The sequence below is a fragment of the Hylobates moloch genome, unplaced genomic scaffold (genome assembly GCF_009828535.3).
Source record: "Hylobates moloch isolate HMO894 unplaced genomic scaffold, HMol_V3 SCAFFOLD_6, whole genome shotgun sequence".
In the NCBI taxonomy this organism is placed as follows: domain Eukaryota; kingdom Metazoa; phylum Chordata; class Mammalia; order Primates; family Hylobatidae; genus Hylobates; species Hylobates moloch.
In genome coordinates, this window is record NW_026652281.1 from 148,441,564 (window position 1) to 148,463,355 (window position 21,792).

General features: G+C 42.2%; 1 protein-coding gene and 1 pseudogene across 7 annotated transcripts in view; both read left to right on the forward strand.

The window, feature by feature from the left end:
* The window catches only part of RANBP17 (RAN binding protein 17), a 447,403-nt gene that overhangs the window by 421,373 nt on the left and 4,238 nt on the right, over positions 1-21,792 (forward strand). For 5 of the 7 annotated variants that reach the window (XM_032158613.2, XM_058440137.1, XM_058440140.1 and 2 more), the window contains 2 exons: positions 19,607-19,705; positions 21,609-21,736. In XM_032158613.2, the coding sequence (XP_032014504.1) occupies positions 19,607-19,705; positions 21,609-21,736 (227 nt within the window). Of the gene's footprint in view, positions 1-10,116; positions 10,287-19,606; positions 19,706-20,074; positions 20,234-21,608; positions 21,737-21,792 lie in introns of those variants that run through there. The other 2 variants (XM_058440138.1, XM_058440139.1) reach the window with 2 other exon arrangements.
* LOC116472123 (small nucleolar RNA U13) lies at positions 9,243-9,296 on the forward strand (annotated as a pseudogene).

The window sequence follows — 21,792 nt, forward strand, 5'->3', positions numbered from 1 at the left end:
ACCTACATCCTGATACTTGTCCCAGCACCTAGCAGACCCTGACACTTCATGATAGTCAATAAGTGTTTGCAAAGTAAACCCCCAAAATATTAGTTTTCAGAAGTTTGATCCGCAGGCAATGATTTTAAGTATCAAATCTAGTGTAGTCATAGACTGCTACATAATAAACCAAATGGAAATGCTAAGAGAAGATTATATCATAATATACTATAGAATAACCCTGCTGAACTTCAAGAAAATTTTATTCTAAACATGGGTGAAGAAAGAAAAAAGTACTTCAAATATTGTTCCAAATGGTTAACAGAACAGAGAGGAACCCCCTCCCCAACCCCCACTAGGACATGTGTTTTTTCTACCTCTAAGCACAGTTTAAGGATGTAACCCATTGATAGCATAACTTGCCTTATTAATTGAAAGGGATGGAATCCACCAGATGTACCCAAACCAGCAGAGAGTTGGGTGACTAAGCAACAGCAAAGACACCATATTGAGTGAGCCAGAATCCAGTCTCCAAGTCATTTATTTCAGCCAGTGACAATACATTTAAACTCCTGTGCCTCAGCAGTGATTGATGGTTTAATATCATATATAATTTTTTTAATGAAGGAAAACCATTTAAATATGTTACCATTTGCACTGGTATTCTCCTATGTACATAACTGCATTTAATCATTATGGGGATTGTTTTTATACTTGTGTAATTTGTATCCAAGAAATAACTGTCAAAGTCATCTCATGCTGTTGCTGGAAATGGTACAGTGTGCTTCATACTTGAATAGATTCATTCTTCCTTGTACATAATTAAGAGTATTGGAGCTTTCACTATTACCACATAGGAATTCCATGTTTACATTTCTGAGAATGGAAAATTAGCCACAATGTGCTTTTTCAGGTTCCCATTTGCTGAGGCTATGATATTTAAGCACCTTAGTTTTGTGCCAGTGTATGATTTGAAGAGTTTGATTTTAAGACTTTTAATATTAAAATACATAATAAAATTTTATTATCTAATTACAAGAGGGTTTAGCCTCTTATTAAAGTTGCTAAATCAGGCCTAGATTAGCATTATAATGGCACAGTTTGACATGGAATACTCAAAAGTCAAGTTCGAGGGAGCAGAGGGTTTTTTTGTTGTTTTGGGGGGGGTTCCCCTACCCCCACCCCTCACACAAAATAACATGGATGAAATGCACGTATGGAAACAAACAAGGAGCAATTTGGAACGCTGAAGAAAGAGTGGAGGTGTCAGTCTAGGATGGTACCCTTAGGCAAGGCAGCTGGTATATGTAGCCTTTTGTTTATCTGCTACTGGTTTATGTAGCCTTTAGGCCGGCACCAGAAACAATCACTCCTACAGGGTCAGCTGCTGGTCAGAAGCAAAGTAAGAAAAGATTTTGCATCCAAACACAGCAGCCGTAATTTCTGTACAGCTGGCACCTGCTACTGGTGCACAGCATGAAGGTGAAAGGTCAAAGAGGCAGTTGTTCAAAACTCAAGAATGGCTTAAAGGGACTTGTAGATTAATCTGCTTTATTAACTTCTGTATATTAGATAACTATTGCTGTGAATGACAGTACATCTTTTTGAATAAGTCACATCTCTTTCTCTTTTAAATTAGCTTTTGAGTAATGAATATTAAATAGAAAGCATTTCAGGGGTAATTAAATGAAAACAGAATGATGTCATTTTACAATTATATTTGTATGTTTATAGAATAGGGGAATTACAGTGTTTTACAAGGAGCTAAAAGAAAAAAGAAGCCAGCTCTTCATGAAGAAGAATTTGGAATAAATAAGCTGTGTATCCATTTGGCTTTGTCTTTAAACTAAAAAATATGATATGGTTTGGAACTTAGTGTGAAGTCATTGGGTGCCAGTGGCCTGATTTGGTATTCTCAGGGGCTCCAAATGCTTTCCTTATAAATTAAAGGGGACTGTAATCTGTCATCTCTCTTTTATCTACAGTTTAGCTATTAGTCTGCAACAAATGTTCTCAGGATAGCAAAGGAGTGGTAAAAAAATGAACAACCGCCATACCTTTTTGCTCACATTCGTGTAAAGCAGATAGAGAATATTTCATAAGGGAAGAAAGCACAGCTACACAGGGTTAGCCCAATAATAATTAGGCATGCTTTATAACAGTCACTCACCAGTATGGCAAATGGCAACCAAAATGGTTTTTAACCTCTTCATTAATAGTGCTTGGCATAATTGCTATTATTTTAAATTAAGAATAAAAAGAATTCACTAAATGTATCTTTTAAAAAACAAACCTCTGCAAGGAAAATTTCTAACCCATAGATTGAATACTAACCCCAACTCTGGGAAGCCTTTTAACAATATGTATTCAAAAGGAATTGTTTTTATCTGTTGACGTTCAGTGATTTTTGGTTTGTCTTTTTTTCTTAAGAATTCTCAGAAAAAGAAGCACTGCAGAGAACATCTGTGTCTTTATGCTAACATAACACAGATAGCAACATTTATCTCTATTTCACACATAGAAGTCATTTAGGATTTCACTTGCACTCCCAAGTTTTGATACAAGTGCAGCCTTTCTACTCTTAGTGTTTCTATGACATAAGAAAATGACACCTAGGATCATCTCCCTGCATCACACGAAGCTAGCCCAAAACTTACCAGACAGAGCCTAAATTTGTATGACTACCACAAAGAGGATGGCTACCTTGGCCAAAAAATAATGATTCAGTAATGTTTTCTTACCATACTATTCCAAAGAATCTTCATACATCCTTCTTGAAGACCTAAGCTTTTCCTTCATTCTGTAACAGAAGGCTTATTTCCTGCAGGGTTTCTGGGACATAAGATGTCGCTATAGAAGGAAAACCTCAGGCTCAAACAGAGAATTTTAATAAGAATGATTATGATGAAAAAAACAGTAGAATCAATTATATGCTAGGCTGTGTGCTAAGTGCCTTACGTATACATATATGTATATACCTGTATATATTTCTATTTATGTCTTACAGCTCTGTGAGGTAGGTATTTTATCTCCATTTTATAATCAAAATATTGTAATTATAGCTCTGAGAAGTTAAATAACTCACCCAATATCATACAGCTATTAAGTAGCAGAACCTGTGCTCTTAACCGCTATACAGTACTATTAACTAACTGGCCTAGAAACAGGATTGGCAGAGATGGAAGAGTGGCAGGAAGAGCCATACAGCATTCTTCAATCAAGAACTGAATTGAGTCTTCAGTCCTTGAGCCCAGGACTTTTTTCTTTTTTTTTAATTTTTTAGAACTGATATGGACACGAGGTAGACATTTGACCCAAGCTGGCTCAGTTCGAGTCGTTCCTCCCTAGATTTAGAAACTGGCACTTAAGCCGGGCGCGGTGGCTCAAGCCTGTAATCCCAGCACTTTGGGAGGCCGAGGCGGGCGGATCACGAGGTCAGGAGATCGAGACCATCCTGGCTAACATGGTGAAACCCCGTCTCTACTAAAAATACAAAAAATTAGCCGGGCGTGTTGGCGGGCACCTGTAGTCCCAGCTACTTGGGAGGCTGAGGCAGGAGAATGGCATGAACCCGGGAGGTGGAGCTTGCAGTGAGCCGAGATCGCGCCACTGCACTCCAGCCTGGGGGACAGAGCAAGACTCCGTCTCAAAAAAAAAGAAACTGGCACTTAACAGATGCTGATTGCCAGGCGCAGGGGCTCGTGCCTGTAATCTCAGCACTTTGAGAAGCTGAAGCTATTTAGGATTTTGCTAAAAGCTGAAACAGGAGGATTGCTTGAGGCCAAGGGTTCCTGACCAGCCTGGGCAACATAGCAAGACTCTGTCTCTACAAAAAAATTAAATTGGCCAGGTGTGGTGGCTCACACCTGTAATCTCAGCACTTTGGGAGGCCAAAGCAGGTGGATCATGAGGTCAGGAGTTCGAGACCAGCCTGACCAACATGGTGAAACCCCGTCTCCACTAAAAATATACAAAAATTAGCTGGGTGTGATGTCACATGCCTGTAATCCCAGCTACTCAGGAGGCTGAGGCAGAAGAATTGCTTGAACCCAGGAGGCAGAGGTTGCAATGAGGCGCCATTGCACTCCAGCCTGAGACTCCGTCTCAAAAAAAAATTAAATTTTAAAAAAAAATTTGTAAAGATGCTGGTCAGCCACTAGTCCTCATCTAAATTGAAGACTTGAAAACTCAAGAGCCATGAGGCAGCCATTCCCTGCCATATGCTCAGAGAAATAGCCAGTCCTAGAGGAGAGAAAAAAGAAGCAGACATGCCAAGGATCTCAAATGAGAGGCCAAGCAGCCCCAGAGAAAGAAAAAGACTGAGAAATACCCTGCCAGCTGCCTTGCCATGGTCCCAAGCCCTTGAGAGACTTAACTGCACTGCCTTGTCTGGGGGTCAAACTACCCCTTATAGACCTAAGTTTTATCAGAGACTACTCTTGACTCGGGAGACTTGTGAGGACAAAATGAACCAGTGAGTATAGACTTACCTAACACAAAGAAAGTATTCAATAAACACGTAAAATTTGCCTTCACTTTGAAAAACAATATGCAGTTACCACTTTTTTGTGTCCTTGAGGGGAAAATATCCCTGCTATTTATACTATAAATGTGAAAAATATCCTTTCAGGAGATTCCAAGCCCAAGACTTCCTTTCAAAGATAATTTGATTTTGAAGCCATATCACTGAGATCTTTCCTGGTCCCATCCCTGTGTTTTGCCTTTCTTAACGTTCTTTCTGTGATAAGCATTCTCAAAATCACACTTACTGGACTGGGTGAGGGCGTGGTGTGGTGTGACTTTGAAATTCTTAGCCCCAAACTGGCTTTTTTCTTACCTGTTCCTCCTGCATACTTCAGGCATTGCCTCGCAATGGCCAAAATGAAAATAAATCTAATTTCTTAGTCCATTATGTGCTATTATAGCAGAATACCATAGATTGAGTAATATGTAATGAACAGAAATGTGTTTGCCTCACAGTCCTGGAGACTAGGATGCCCAAGGTCAAGGGTCTGCATCTGGCAAGGGCCTTCTTGCTGTGTCATCTAATGGAGGTAGGTGGAAGGGCAAGAAAGAGCACCAGGAGGCCAAACTCAACCTTTTTATAAAGAACCAATCCCAGAATAGTGGCATTAATCCAAGCATGAAGGCAGAGCCTTCATGCCTAATCACCTCTTAACGCTGTTGCATTGGGGATTAAGTTTCTAACACGTTCTTTTTGGGGGACACATTCAAACCATAGTACCTCATAATTCTTCCCATTCGTATAATGTCTTCATACCTAATGTCTCTGATTCTCACAATAACCCTAACAGGGAGATAAGGCCAACACGGAATTTTTTTTTTTTAACTGAGGAGTCTAGGTACATCAACAAATTTAATCCCGCAGTGACTGTATGAGAGACCTATGCAGAGATTCAGAGATGTGTGAAAGGACTTGCCCAAGTCACACAGCTAGGAAATAGTGGCATCTGGATTATAATTAAGGCTTCTTATCACTAGATCTCACACAGTTTTTATAATACCACACTAAGTTTTCTCAGGGCCTTAACCTACTATTTCTCTGTGGCATTTCTTCTTACCTTTTCATCTTTGTCTAAGAGAGACATCAGGGTAAATGAGAAGGTTTCCCCTGCCTTCGTTTCTCTGCATGGAATTGTGAGTGGTGTGAGAAGCTCTTTGAATTTCTTCAAAGAATGGCACAGTATAAAGTAAGAGTGGGCTTAATAAATCACATGACTTATTTATTTTACAGTTTTTGGTTTTTCACATACTTGCAGGTTAAATTATGTAATTCCCAAAGTATAGTGTGCTGTAGTGTGCTGGAAATGTGAATCCAACTTTTACATTCATTTCTCTCTTAACTCATGGAAAGTTGTTTTTTGGGGTTTTTTGTTTTTTTAAAAAATAGGTCTCACCTTGTCGCCCAGGCTGGAGTGCAGTGGCACAATCTCAGCTCACTGCGACCTCTGCCTCCCAGGCTCAAACGATCCTCTCACCTCAGCCTCCCAAGTAGCTGGGATTACAGTTGTGCACCACCACACCCAGCTAATTTTTTTGTATTTTTGGTGGAGACAGGGTTTCACCATAGTGCCCAGGCTGGTACCAAACTCCTGCGCTGAAGTGATCCACCCACCTCATCCTCCCAAAGTGCTGAAATTATGAGTGTGCACCACTGCACCTGGCCTTAACTCATGGAAAGTTTAACCAGCAGTAGCCACTGATGGAGCTGTGAGTTTATATAATGTGTTGAGGAAGACTGCTTGTTTGTTTGTAATCTTATCACTATTTGAAGAACAAGGTAAAAAGAGGTTCCTTCATCTTCTGGACTTTCATGAATTAATGCTGCCTCTTATGCTTTGCAACCTAGAAGAGTTCTTGCTTATTAATTCCCTATCCCTTGGCACGCTTAGAAGAATATAGACTGAGTGCTTTCAAATGACTGAAATTTCATCCTCCTAAGTTTTTAAATTGCAAATTCTCCATATTTGTTGGGCCTTTCTATTTTACAGCAATCAGGGCAGACAGGTTTTACAGTCGTTATACCTGGTTTTGAATACCAGTTATACTATTTGCTAACTGTATGCCCTTGAAATAGTTACTCCACCTCTTGGAGGATAACACCACCTCACCCAAGGGAATTCTATAGCTTACCTGAACTGGCCTCCAGGATCAGATAGCTGAACCACTCCCTCCTGTGGTGTCATGCCCAGACTTTAGTTAAGACTCACTGTCTTAGATTCTCTCCCAGTCCATCACTCCCTCAGCCTACTCTGTAGTCTGGAACATTGGTACCATGGAAAAGGAAAACATTTGAGTACACACTTCGTTGAGATCCTATAAACAAAAAATGTCAAATAAACTCCCAAGAAAGACAGTGATGGAAAGTGCAAGGTCTGAAGAGAAATCTCTTAGGCACCAAGGCAACCTACCAGAAAGAAAACCCTAAAAAAGAGCTCAGTGTGCATGCCCATATTTAATGTGGCTTCTTACTTTACATGGGGCAAACAAGTCCCACTAAGGTCAGGGAACTAAAAGCATCAATTAGAGATCAGTGCATTTAGGGATCTCTCTGAACCCCTTAAGACTGGAAGGAAACAACTTGATGGGTGGGCAGTAAAAGATTAATAACTACTAAGACTACACGAGCCCTTAAGGCCACAGAGACCACACTTTATCCAATTCCATACCAATGGTGCTTGACACACAGTAGGAGGTCAGAAACTCCTTGAGCAGTGAGAAAGTGTGAGAAATGAAGAGGGAGGGGAAAGACAGAAGGAAAAGTCCCTAGCACAGTACCAGACACACTGTAGGTACTCAATAAGTATGTAGTTACATGTGTGCACCTAGCACATAAAAAGAGCTAATAATAGAATATTATTGACTTGAAATATACACAGGTGAAAGAAACCTTGTAGGTAATGAGGTATTCATAGTCCCTCTTGAGGTTTAGCCTGTTTTGGAGACTGCACTTTAAGGGCAGAAGTTCCACACTAGGCCATTAGTACACTTACCCCTCAAGAGAGTAAGCCCTCCCTCCCCAACTTCATCTTTTTCCTGGGCCCCTTGCATTGCAGAGAGCCTGAAAACAAATTGACAGAAATCTGGAGGAAAGTAACTCAAGTGATTTAGGAGAATGGAAGGGCTGGCTTATAGGGGCAGATTAAAGAAGCTAAATATGTATAGCTTACCTAAGTGACAACTAAATGGGGCATTTGATAAGTCTATAAATACTTGGAAGATGTAAATGCCAAGAAGGAAAGGGAATTACTTAGCATGGCACAATGGAGTATTGGCATAATGGAATAATATTAAGAAAGGGAAAATGAAGGTTGAACATCAATAAAAAACTTCCTGACAGACAGAACTATTCCTGACAAGGTACACTATTAAGTTATGTGCTATAGGCCAAGGGAAGTAATGTCAGTGCCATTTCTCAGAGTACTGGCAACAGAGCCAGTAAGATAGGACCCAAGAAGTGTCCTCTTGACGAAGGCACAGGAGCCAAGCAGGAAACCTTCTGTGTCTGTGGCTTCCCAATCCTAGAAAAGGAAGAAAGCTGCATCTTGTTGTTGTTGTTGTTGTTGTTGTCGTGTTGTTAGATGGAGTTTCGCTCTGTCATCCAGGCTGGAGTGCAGTCGCATGATCTCAGCTCACTACAGCCTCTGCCTCCCTGGTTCAAGCAATTCTCCAGTCTCAGCCTCCCAAGTAGCTGGGATTACAGGCACACACCACCACTCCAGGCTAATTTTTTGTATTTTTAGTAGAGATGGGGTTTCACCATGTTGGCCAGGCTGGTCTTGAACTCCTGACCTCAGGTGACCCACTTGCCTTGGCCTCCCAAAGTGCTGGGATTACAGGCATGAGCCACCACACCTGGGTGAAAGCTGCATCTTCTTGGGAAAAATCAGATGGCCCAGACCTCCTAAAGGCTCAGACCCTGTGGAGAATGGTTAAACCAGCAGTTCACTACCACATCACTGCCGGAAAGATTTATTCAGCTTTAATGGCACCCCATTTCCTGCACACAAGATCTGAGCCCAACCTATGTAATCACCCTCATCTGCCACCAGTACTCCCCATCCACCCTTTCCATTCCCACAGAACTGTTCATCATTCCCCAGACTCTTCTCCAAACCTTTGCACCTGCTTGCCCTTCTTCCTACCTGACTGTCAAACTTCTCTTATTCTCAACAACAGATGCAAATGTCACCTTCTCTATGAAGCCATCCCTGGCTGCCTCCACCCCTAGGCAGGGTTAGCCTCCTCTGGTTTCTAAAAGCCTCCTGTGTAAGCTTCTGTTTATGGCCACTTACTGTATCTTCTGCCATTGTTTCTATACTGTGTGTCTCCTCCCCTACTCAACTGTAAGCTCTTTGAGGGCTGGGACTGTGACTTGTTCATCTGTATATTCCCAGAGTTTGACACAGAGCCTTGCCCAAATTAGGTGGTCAGTAAATGTTTAATTGAAGAATGAGGTTCTATTCCCAACGCTTTCAGTCACTAACTAGCATTCCTTGGGCTATGTAATTATTAGGGAAAAAGAGCTTCCAAATCTCAGTAGCATCTTTGAATCATCTTCCTGGCCTCTTGGCCAGCACTTTCTATGCCACTAGATAACTATAAATAAAAACTCTCAAATCTGAAAATTCTGCATGGTTTAAATATAAACTCTAATATTTAATGGAAAATATTTCTGAAGGGTCCCATGAATTGTCCACAAGAACAAATTTTCCCCCATATGAAAAATGAAAACATTTTGGATCCTTTTGTAGTTCATGAGCATGATGATTGGATGTTCACGTGCATATGTGAACCCTAAGCAGTGTGCATATCCATGACAGAGATAACTATAAGCACATGTTTATATTATTCAGTAATAAACTCTAACTGAGGCCATTCAAAAGAAAGAGACTGGGGAAACACTGTCTCTGACTCACAGCCCTTTCTCCGCATCTCTGTTTTTGTGTCTGACTCTGTCTCTGAGAGTTTCTGTTTCTTGGTCTCTCTCACAGTCCCTTTCTTCTTGGTACATTACAGTATTCATTGCACTCTCCTTTGATGACTGCATGAGACGCCCTCATGCCATTATGCTTATGCTGTTCTGTTGTGAAGTACGATAATAATTAAGAAATGTTTGATGACTATTTAGTAACGTGGCATGCTGTTTCCCCACTCCCTTCCTTGATTTTGAATGGCCTCAGTTAGAGTTTACTTTATCATTGAATATTTAATATAAATGTGTGCTCGTAGTCATCTCTGTGATGCGTATGCACACTGCTTAGGGTTCAGTTCATTGCTACAGCCACCTAAACAGCAGCCATCTCTACACTACCTGTAGCATTTCTGGAACAGTCTGGCATCCTTCTCTTCATTGGAAGTCTTGACTTTGAGGCCATGTTCTTTTTATATTTTATTTTATTTTATTATTTTATTTTATTTTGTTTTGTTTTGTTTATTTATTTTGGAGACAGAGTTTCACTCAGTCACCCAGGCTGGAGTGCAGTGCCATGATCATGGCTCACTGCAGCCTCAGCCTCCAGGGGTCAAGCAATCCTCCTACCTCAGCCTCCTAAGTAGCTAGGACTACAGGCACACACCACCACACCTGGCTAATTTTTGTATTTTTTTGTAAAGGTGGAGTTTCACCATGTTTCCCAGGCTGGTCTCGAACTCCTGAACTCAAGCAATCTGCCCACCTTGGCCTCCAAAGTGCTGGGATTACAGACGTGAGCCACGCCCCCGGCCTGAGGCCATGTTCCTAAAGCTCTGAATTTATCCACAGCTTCAGTATGTTTCTAAGATTATGCTTTTTAAAAATATTTCATTGGGAAGAAAATGGGGTATGCAGTCAAGGATTCTGGCCATTTCTGTCTGTCTCTGCTACCCTACCCCTCGACTCCCCTCATTTTGAACTTCTTGCAGTATCTAAACTTGTTACCTTGCCTCCGGTACTTACCCGTAATTGCTGTTCTCCAGAACCTAATCAGTATTGTTCTAAATGGCAGACCTCATCATGTCACCTTCTCCTCAAAAATTCTTTGAAGGCTACCCTTCATGTATTAGCCCAAACTCATTTCTATATTCAGCATGGCATAAAAGCCCTTTTATAGCCTGGACCAAGCCCAGTCTTCTACTCCTTGCCCCTTAAATCTACTCCCTGCCACTCAGAAGGTCTCTTTCAAAAACCTCCTGTGCATGGGCTGTTCGTTCCTTAAACATGCCAAGCTCTGTCTCCAGTGTCTTTTCTCATTTTATTTCCTCTTCCAAATATATACTTCTTCCCAGGTAATGCTATATGCGTCTTTTAAGATTCAACTTAAAATCACCTATCCTATGAAGATAGGCTGGTCTTTTTAGATAGAAGCAGAGTACATGCGCCTTTGTTAGTCTCTTTTAAGCTTGCACACATTGTTTGCTAGTTGGGGAACCCCCAGAGGCTGGTATAGGCCAGTAGAGGTTCTAGAACCTATGTGGTAGTCATTCAGGAAGTACCATGAACCAAAAATAAGTGTCACTTGAATAAAAGTTAAGGGAAAGTGGCTTTGGAGTTGAAAGTTATTCCTCAAAAATACAGATCTTCCCAACATTCCTACCCAGAGGAAATTTAGATGGTATTTTTGACAAGTAATCCTTAATTTTTACATCAAATTGAAAAGTGTTCTGTTTGGTATTGGCAAGAGTGAGAAAGAGTTTCCCAAATAGTGCTGAGTGGCAAGCCCTGCAGCCTTCCAATGCCCCAGGTTTTCTGGTTTTATTTTAATGCAGCAAGCTGCTTTATGAGATCTGCAGCCACTTGAAATATGATTTACTACTCGTAAAAAGTTTCAAATGGATAATGAAGATTCAGGAATGAGACTCACAGTGGTGTGGTGTAGTCAATTTTGTTGCTGTTGCTCCACAGTACATCTCTGCCATTGAAATGAATTATTTATCATAATTTATTTCAACCATGGAAAATAAAACTGCTTTCATTGTGATATGTGCAGTAACATTCAGAATAGACACATTACATGCAGCACTCTCCATTAATTAATCCTGAAGTTTCATTCTAACTTTATCTTCTTTCTTACAAGCTAGGAGACTGACAGGTAATTCTTTCCCCAGTAAACTGTGATTAAAATGGATGTTTTGAGAACTAGGGGTAATGTTGGTAATAGAGTAAATTGAAACAGCAAAACTAGGTTGTGTTTTTCCTTAGATGTAACAATGGTTGGAAGAGTTTTTTAATTTTTGAAGCAATTAATCACTTTGAGCGAAAGCATCCCTTAGCCTTCCATAAGGAGGGGATGGCAGAGTGGGGATGCTTTTAGTTGAGATGTGGAAGCATGCAGTGCTAATATATGACCAAAACCAGCTGAGTTTCCTGGTCCTGAGGTGCTTTTGAGGTAAAAATCTTCTTTTTTTAAGAGCAAGGCTAGCATTGTGCAAAGAACAAGTTGGCAGGGATCCCCAGTGATTCCAGGGGAGAGCAGGTCATCCGTAATTGATTGCAGTCTTGTTTCTTTAAAAGAGAGGCTCACCTCATCCTGCATTTCATTTGACTTTTTTTATTTAAAATGGTAAATACTTTTATTATAAGGCTGCGAAAACACTATAAGCACTTAGTAATGTTCTTTATATATATAGATAATTTTAAAATTTAATGTAACTTAGATGCTAGAACTTAGTTAATCCAGGCAGGAAAATATAACTAATTATATGCTTATTTATCCATTATGTTCATTTTTCACAGCATTCCACTAATATCACATAGGTGAATAGCAGACAGAGAGAACAATTGATTTCTTTTCCCTAAAGATAACTATTATCTAATTTGAGCAGGATCGCGTTTCAATATCTGCTGTACACATGGCTTCAGGAACAGCATTTCGAAATGACAGAAACCCCCTTACTTCCACAAACCCTGAAAATCTGGAAGCTTTTTCTCTTTCAGTAGCACTCAGATTTTGCCTAATCCTGGGTCTCCAACCAGGGCATGGGGCTTAGGTGAAATTGCTGTGGAGATGGGTAGGTTTCTCTGCTTTTTCAAATCCTACTGTACTGTAAGCAATCATGTTTTTTGTTTGTTTTTTATTATTTTTGTTGCGGCCAGCCTTCCCCTTCTCTTTTACTGACCTTCTGAAAGGCCAATGACAAGTGCCAGAAAATTCCTGAGACTCAGAAGCAGCTCTTGAAACTTAGATGCATTTATTATTGGTTGTTCCTCGAAACACGACCAACTTATTGCATCAGAATGAAGGACAATCTAGCTTGGTCAGAAGTACAGATAATTTTGTATCCTATTCCTCTTCCCATTAAGGCTGACAAATTAAGATTAACAGATTGGCCGGGTGCAATGGCTCACGCCTGTAATCCCAGCACTTTGGGAGGCCAAGGTGGGCGGGTCACCTGAGGTCAGGAGTTCGAGACCAGCCTGGCCAACATGGTGAAACCCCATGTATACTAAAAATAGAGAAAAAAAAAAAATCAGCTGGGTGTGGTGGCCCGTGCCTATAGCCCCAGCTATTCGGGAGGCTGAGGCAGGAGAATCGCTTGAACCCGGGAGGCGGAGGTTGCAGCGAGCCAAGATCACAACATTGCACTCCAGCCCGGGCGACAGGAGCAAAACTCCATCTCAAAAAATAAAAATAAAAAAAAGATGAACAGATTAAGTTATCCCATTCTATGGTTCGTACCCTATTGGGCACAGCTCTGATCATCCTTTTTTTTTTTGTCCTCTGCCCTCCCCAACCCCCACCCCCTATCCGGGTCCAGACACAGGGATGCTTTGTCATTGGTCTCTCACCTTTTCTTTGGTCTGTCTTTTTGGTCTGTCCTTCCTTTGCCTAAACCAGAGCCTTCTTTTTTTTGTTTGTTTTTTGTTTTTTGTTTTTTGAGATGGAGTCTCACTCTGTCACCCAGACTGGAGTACAGTGGCATGATCTCAGCTCACTGCAACCTCCGCCTCCTGGGTTCAAGCAATTCTCCTGCCTCAGCCTCATGAGTAGCTGGGATTACACATCCGCACCACCACACCTGGCTAATTTTTGTGTTTTTAGTAGAGACGGGGTTTCACCATGTTGGCCAGCCTGGACCAGGGTTCATATCATCACTTTAGCCTCAGTTTTTTCTTTATGGTACCAATGGGGAGCAGGAGGGAATAGTCTGAATTTTTTCTCCTATTTCTTAGAACTTTATGGAATTTTTTTTAGTTATATTATTCAGTATGCTTAATATTAATGAAAAGTGTTCATTTTACTCAAGGGAAATTGGCTTAATTTACTAATGCTTCCTATTATGTTAATTTAAATTGCTGTGTACATTACTCTTGGTGTGAGGGGAAAGCCATTATTTTTATCAAAATGTTCGGTGGACCATTTTCCAGAGACAGCCTGTTAAGGCTGCCATTGTTCATCATGAGAGTCTGAAAATGTTGACCAACTCTGCTATAAAAGCTTTAGGTGGGAGGCAGGAAGGTCTGCTGAGAACTCTCCAGGAACCACTACCCTGGATTCTAATCACAAGAATTTCAGTGGCAGCTTCACTCATCAGTAGGCAGCAAGGGTGTCTCAATGGAGGAGGAACACATGGACCACATACCTAAGAGATTCACTGAAGGTGGAAGAATGAGCCATGGCCAGAAATGAGCCTTGTTTGTCACACCATCAGTCCTCCAGATGTGTAAAGTAGGTCATACTGCCTCAGCCACTATGCTGGTGGTCTTGATCCTCACTCAGACAGCAAGACAGTGGCAGCCAGCAGACTGGCATGATGGACTTAGGCAGACCTATGCACATATCCCGGTTCAGCTTCATATCCTGGTAGCTGCAGTACCTTGAACAAGTTACTTATTTGCCCAGAACCTCAGATCCTTAGTCTATAAAATGGAAATAATATCTGCTTCCCATGGGTAGTTGAGGATTAGAGATGGTGTATGCAAGTGCCCAGCAGAGCACTGAGCACCCAGAAGATGCTCCATAAATGAGGGCTATTATTGTTGTTGGATGGTGGGAATACTTGTCAGGCACAGCCTACTCTTAGGTGAAAGTTCTTGTCATTAGAAATGATGGTGCCCTGGCCTTTGAACTTTGCAACCTGGAAGCCCCTACAAAGGCACTCTCTGGAGCTGGCTATAGGACAGCAGTGGCGTAGAAGAGTTCTTAGGCTGTACACGCAAAAACAAGATCCTTGCAAACGAACAATGTATTAATTCCAGTATGTAACCATTTTAAGTTTTAGTCATAGATTAAGACAAGAACTTCCCTGTTTTCTGTACAGTGCCCTTTTAACTCTTCAGCTCTTTATACTTTACCTTATGATACTTCATTCATCCTTTTGCATTTATTCATTTATGTATTTACTCTTTCAGTTGCTGTTTCCTAAATCTCTGATGTGTGCCAGTGCCTAACCCTAGGCCCTGGGGATACAGTACCACAGGAGTTTGCAATCCAGTCTCCCCACCCCACTGCCATTGCAGTCATCACCCTGTACTCATTCAAGTTGGCTTTTTCCATTTTCTCAGCCTTTGCTCCTATTTCTCCAACCATCCTGCTCTTTGATAATGTCCAGCCATCAGATTCTAGACCCACTGAGCCTTCAACTTTCTTAGAAAAAAATATAGTTCACTGTCTAGCGGTAAAGCATCCAACACAAACCACATCTTTGTCTATTCTATTTCAGCAGGAGACAGAACAGAAGGGGTTTAAATTGGGCATTTTGGCCAGGCACGGTGGCTCACTCCCAGCACTTTGGGAGGCTGAGAGGGGAGGATTGCTTGAGGCCAAGAATTGGAGACCAGCCTGGGCAACAAAAAGAGGCCTGATCTCTACAAAAAAATCAAACCATTAGCCAAGTATGGCGGCACCTGCCTGTAGTCCCAGCTACATGGGAGGCTGAGGTGGAGTTGCTTGAGACCAGGAGTTTGAGGCTGCAGTGAGCCATGATGACACCACTGCACTCCAGCGTGAGCATCAGAGTAAGACCCTATTTCTAAAAATAAAAATGAACGGGCTAGGTGCAGTGGCTCACGCCTGTAATCCCAGCACCTCGGAAGGCCAAGGCAGGCAGATCACTTGAGGTTAGGAGTTTGAGACCAGCCAGGCCAACATGGTGAAACCCCATCTCTACTAAAAATACAAAAATTAGCCAGGTGTGGTGGCGCATGCCTGTAATCACAGTTACTTGGGAGGCTGAGACAGTAGGATCACTTGAGCCCGGGAGGAAGAGGTTGTAGTGAGCTGAGAGTGCACCACTGCACTCTAGCCTGGGTGATAGGAGTGAAATTCTGTCTCAATAAATAGTGAGCATTTAGTTCCCGCCTTGCCATAGTGAAAGTATGACTCGGGCCAGACGCGGTGCCTCATGCCTGTAATCCCAGCACTTTGGGAGGCCGAGGCAGGCGGATCACGAATTCAGGAGTTCGAGACCAGCCTGACCAACATGGTGAAACCCTGTCTGTATTTAAAAAATACAAAAATTAGCCGGGCGTGGTGGCATGTGCCTGTAACCCCAGCTACTCAGGAGGCTGATGCAGGAGAATCGCTTGAACCCGGGAGGTGGAGGTGCAGTGAGCTGAGATTGTGCCATTGCACTCCAGCCTGGGCAACAGAGTGAGACTCTGTCTCAAAAAAAAAAAAAGAAAAAAGAAAAAAGAAAGTATGACACAGCGTATTTGGGTAGGAAAGTCTAATTTGCTTTATGCTTGTGCTTTACATCCCATGTTAGGGTAGAAGAATAAGAGAGGAGCTGGGGAATGAACAGAGATACAGATCACACAACATTGCTTTGTTTTACTTTTCCAGGTCAGATATTTGTAGAGTAATTTTGTGTTTTATTTAGAATTACAGGTTTTCAGAACAACAGAAACATTGTCATTCAAAATCCTTACAAATACATGTGCTAGATCAAATAAGGATGCTTTCTGAACTGTTTCCTATTTTGGTTGTATATGTGTCTGTGTTTTACTGCAACCCTCAACAAAGTTAGATAGTTGTGAAGAGACTATAATCTCATTTATCTGTATCTAATCAGGACATGAATTGGGGCCCTTCATTGAGCGATGAAATTCCACTGGGCTAGACCTGAGAGAGTAGCTGCAGTAGCAGTAAAGGAGCAGTAGATTGAATGCCTACTATGTGGCAAGCACAGTATCAAATGTTTGATATATGTCAGAGAAGTTATTCTTCACAGCAGCCCTTTGAAGTAGCTGTTATTGTCCTCCATTTTATATGTAAAGAAATAAAGGCTCAAATAAGTGAAATGACTCACCCAATGTCTCAAGTTAAGTGGCAGGGCCAGATTGGGGCTCTATTCTGATTGGCTCGAAAGCCTGGCTTTAGCATACCACGTTGGTTTCTCTTTGTTGAGAGAAATTTCCTGAAACTCCTGCCAAATCCTGTGGGAAGAATGCAGGAGAATGAGGAAGCACCTGAGGCGATGTGGAGCATGCTTTTCCTAAGTGGACCAAGTCATACAACTCTGCCTCAGAAATGGGCCCTTTCCTGGTTTGGCAGAATAGCTGCTCAGGGTAATGCAGTAGATACTCTATGTGTTTTCAGACATAGGCCCTATAAAATGTAGCCTAGGTTGGGCACATTTGTTTTATTTTATTTTATTTAGATATAGAGCTCCAGAAGCTGAGCAGATTTGAAACAGCCATTCCAGCTATCCCTGTAGCAGTATTGGAAGTGAGCAGAAGTTGAAGGATTGGAGCCCAGCTCACGCAGCCATTCCTTGTACCAAATACTGATGGTGACTTGTGACTCACTGTGGGCCGGGTGGTGCAGAATTGTCAAGAGCTCTCTCCTTTCAGTATTCCTGTATTTGTATCGTTAACCACAGAAGGCCTCCCACCGGAGATTTCATATGACCTGGGAAGTGATTCTGTGCTTACGCATTTCATCCAGTATTCTTCCACATGCTCCTTCTCCAAAGGAATTTGCCCCCATTTGTTGGCTGTTTCCCCCATACCCTACTGTAAGATATTACAAAAAATAATTCTGGATATGGGCTGCCATGTCAGTACCATTTAAGCAGATTTGCTCACTAATTTTCGTATTTCCAGAAGAATAAAAAAGAAAAAAAAAATCACCCATTTTAGCCAACTTTATTTTTAGAAAAGTGTTTTATTCAAACATCTCCTTACTTATTACAGACATAAATACATGCATTCAGACAAATGAATACACAGGAGAACCATATAAAGTAATTGGTGCATCACTTCAAGATGCTTTGTCAGTTACTGGAGGAATTTGGTGCCTCTAACTTTAATCTTTTCCATTAAAATATCCGTTCTGCCTTCAGATTGTGAAGCCCATAATATTTTAGACTGTCTAGATCCATCTGTTAGTTTTGCTTGTCAATTTAAATTTGTGGTTCTATGACTTTGGGTGGCTTGTTAGATTGTACGTGGAAACTCATGATCTGCAAATGATGTTCAACATCCCAAGCTTAAGTCCTAGCCTCTCCCCAGAGAGACTGGACATATCATAAATATGCAATTGGCAGATTTCATTTGCAACCAGCCTAATTGTTACGATGATGTATAGAATGGCAGACGTTTAGAACTGCAAAGAAGCTCATTACTGTTACTATATACCTTAAATGTTTATAGCACTTTTTACTCTTTGCAATGCATTTTATGTACACTGTCTCATTTGATTCTCAGAGCTTCCTTGTGCTGGATTATTATTTCCCTCCTTATAGTTAATGAAACTGAGACACAGAGAGAGGTTCAGTAACATGCCTGAGATCACAGGGTAAATTGGATTTCAAAAAATACCAGAGGACAAAACCAACTGTGTTCCAAACAAGCCAGGCCACCAAAGCCCAATAAGGGATGGTGTATGCAGTGATCTTTGCCACGTAATTGCCGTTTCCCCTGCCCTCTTTTGGGGAAAGGAGTTCTGGAGCTGTGGGAACAGAAGAGCTTAGAGGTAGGAGGTAAAGAGTCCAAGAAGCAGAAACTGTATCATCAGCTCCACATGAATGACAGAAACCTGCTTCACAGCCACTTGCCTGGACTATTGCAGCAGCCTCACCCCTGGTCTTTCTCCTTTAGTTTCACCTGCACAGTCCACATTCTACATATCCCCAAAGAGATCTTTCTTAAATGCAAATCAGAGCATGTCTCACCTGTGCTGCAAACGTATCACTAGCTCCCCGCTACCATCAGGATTAAGTCCAGATTCCTCAGCAGGGTCTTCCAGTATGGCACTGGCATCTTACCTCTGGCCCACCTCCCTCTCTCCTGTCATGCTAAGTTTCTTACCATTGCAGAACCCTTTGTGTGCATCCCCACCCTCCTTTTTTGATGCCTTCTCTGCTTAGAACAGATTTATAAGGAACTCCTTAAATGTTACCTTCTCCGTGGAGTCTTCCCTGACTTCTCCTCAAGGACCCAAAGTCATCCCCCCCTCCTCTGCATGCCCACTGCACTTTGCCCAGCCCTATTTCCTGTTATTTCTCTCCTAAGTAGTCTCCCCCAGGAGGTTTCAAGCTACTTAAGGTCAGAGGTTGTGGTAAATGCCTGTATTATCTTATCTCCCCTATGGATCTTCCAGGCTGAATTTAAGAGAACGGATGAGTAATATACATGTAGGAATGAATGAGTGAGTGAGTGAATTAGTGAACGAAGAGTGAGGAGAAACCTTGAACAGCCTAAGCCAGCAGGAAACATGATGTTCCAGGGTCACATGGAATGTGTCCCGTTCCCCTCCCTCTCTCCAAGAGGGGCCATGGAGAGATTTCATCTCTCTATAACATGACCTCTTAAGTGAAATGGGAGGCAGACAGGAAGGTGAGCTGAGCTTTCGCCTGGTGCCCTAGCGTAGAGGAAAGCATATCAGGGTTGAGAGACAGGGACTGATCATCTTGGCCCAGTGACCTCTTGACTTATGCCCATCTGGAATGTTCTCACCAAGGCTTTCAGAGGTAGAAACTCTTCCAGAGGGAGCTAGCTGGGGATCTTTGCCAACAGTTTCTACAGGCAGCCTTGTAAGCTTCCAGAGTCTAGGCCGTTTGTCCAGGAAGAGCTTTCATAGCTGTTAGCAAGATGGAGGGGTGGAATTTGGGCATATGAAAGGCCTGGGATTAGGGGGAACTCTGAGCCAAGGCATCTCAATCTTTATGTGACTCTATCTTCTAGATGATGTCTGTCCTCATGAACACCATTGTCTTTGAAGACTGTCGGAACCAGTGGTCAGTATCCAGGCCTCTCCTGGGGCTCATCCTGCTCAATGAGAAGGTGAGTGTGATTGCAGGAAGTCACGGGAGGTGGTCCCTGGGAGAAGAGAGCAGCTATAAACTAGGGTGAGCTGTGATGACGAAGGACAGAGGAGCAGAGCCAACTGAGTTTGAACTGGGACCTTGAGAACTCTGTGAGGCCGTATTCCCCTACAAGGTCCTTCCCCAAAGGCCTCAGATCTTCAGGTAAGCAGAGGCCTCAAAACGAGTGCTTCTGGAGCCCAGAGCCCCCCTCACCAGATGGGTGGTTTGCTCAGTAGTGTTTCAAGCTTGCCCTCACTCCACTCCCCCCATTCCAGGGGAATTCTGAGCAACAACCCTTTTTGCCTTCCTTGGCCACCCTTTATATCTGAGATGCCCACTTCCCTAGGTGGTGGCAGCAGCAGCCCATCAGGGATTCCTCACAGAACCAGCACCCTTCATCTGGGGAGCACACATCTCCAGCTTCTTTAGAGGACTCACCACCTGGGCTACCTCCCAAGCCTCTCCAGCTTCCTCTTGAACCCACGCATCTCCCTGGTAGTCAGGAGGAACAGTGCATTACAGCTTGAGAGAATGAATTGTCTATACAATAAGATAGTACTGGGGAAAAAGACAGTGAGATTAGAGGCAGCTGCATGCATTAAAATTCAAACTAAAATCCCAGCCTTGGAAGGAAACTAATAGAAGAAGAAAATATATCAAAAAGAGAAGAGCTGTCTCATCATTCACCTGTGCTGAAGTATCCAATTTTAGCCACATTCAGTAGCACTGTCATTCATCTTCCCTCGGTGTTATTGTGATTTAAATCCAAGCTCTATAAAAGAGAGCAGTTCTTTTAAAATGATTGAGAGGGAATAAGGGCAAATTCAGTGTTTAGAAAAAGCTTATGACATCACAATATTATACTTTACTGATGGAGGCAATATTTCACAGTTTAGGATGAAAAACTAATAATTTTCTATCTGGTGTGAGTCACTGCATCATTATAAAAGGGAAAAATAAGTAGTTTTGTGCATTCCCAATCTTGTTCAGTAAGACATTGTGGTTTAAGTATAATGCCTCTGATATATAGTATTTAAGTATTAGTCTGACTACATATTAATTATGTGTGTTTTTTGATGTAAGCTGTTTTAATGTATGATGGAAATTAAATATCATGCTTTTCGGGCTGGGAAGAATAAATGCATGACTGGCAAAATGTTGTGTTTGTGCTGAAATTAGGCTGTTTCCAATGATTAGGAGCTGTGTTTAGCATCAGAGCTTGTGTTTGTATAAAAGCCCACAGTCCGCAGGAGAGAAGAAAAGGCTGTGCAGATATTTATGAGCAGGCATGACAGACATTTTCCTTAGTGCCACAAAGCTCTCCCCAAACTAAAGCACGCCCCTCTAGTACCCCACCTCAGAGGAGTAAACCCATTCTAACCCCCAAGGACAGAGACTTGGAACAAAGCCCAAAGTCGTTTAAGGAGTGACTCACTGAAGCCAGGAAAGATGATAAGGCCTGAGGAAAGACCCTTGGCCTTGCCTTCAGTCACTTAAAATGCTCCCTGGGCGTTTTTAGTTATTTTCTTCAGCCTGGGGGCCCCTCCCATTTCAGTCTTCCTGTGATTAGTAGAGATGAGAGTCAGGAAAAGCATGCATTCAGTCCCCCACAGAGGAGGCAAGGACTTCATCAGCCTAAGCAGTGACAATAGAACAATTACAGCAAGACATTTTATGGAAGGGATCATAGAATTTATAACTAGGAGTGTCTCTATGGCCTAGATTTTCTCTAAGGGCTTAAAGTTCAAAGTGGACCTAGACAAAAACTCTGAGCATTAGTGAGCCCTGAGTAGATGAGAGCTGGTCTAGCCATCCCCCTACCGGCTGTCTTCGGGCCGGATTTGGAGTCAGAGCTCTGACACTATTCTGTCTCCCATCAGTATTTCAGTGAACTGAGAGCAAGTTTGATAAACAGCCAGCCTCTCCCCAAGCAGGAGGTCCTTGCCCAGTGCTTCAGAAACCTAATGGAAGGAGTGGAGCAGAACCTGTCCGTCAAGAACAGAGACAGGTGAGCATTGCCCAGTAGTGTGTCACTGGGGGAAGTAGACATTCCAGGTTTGTTGA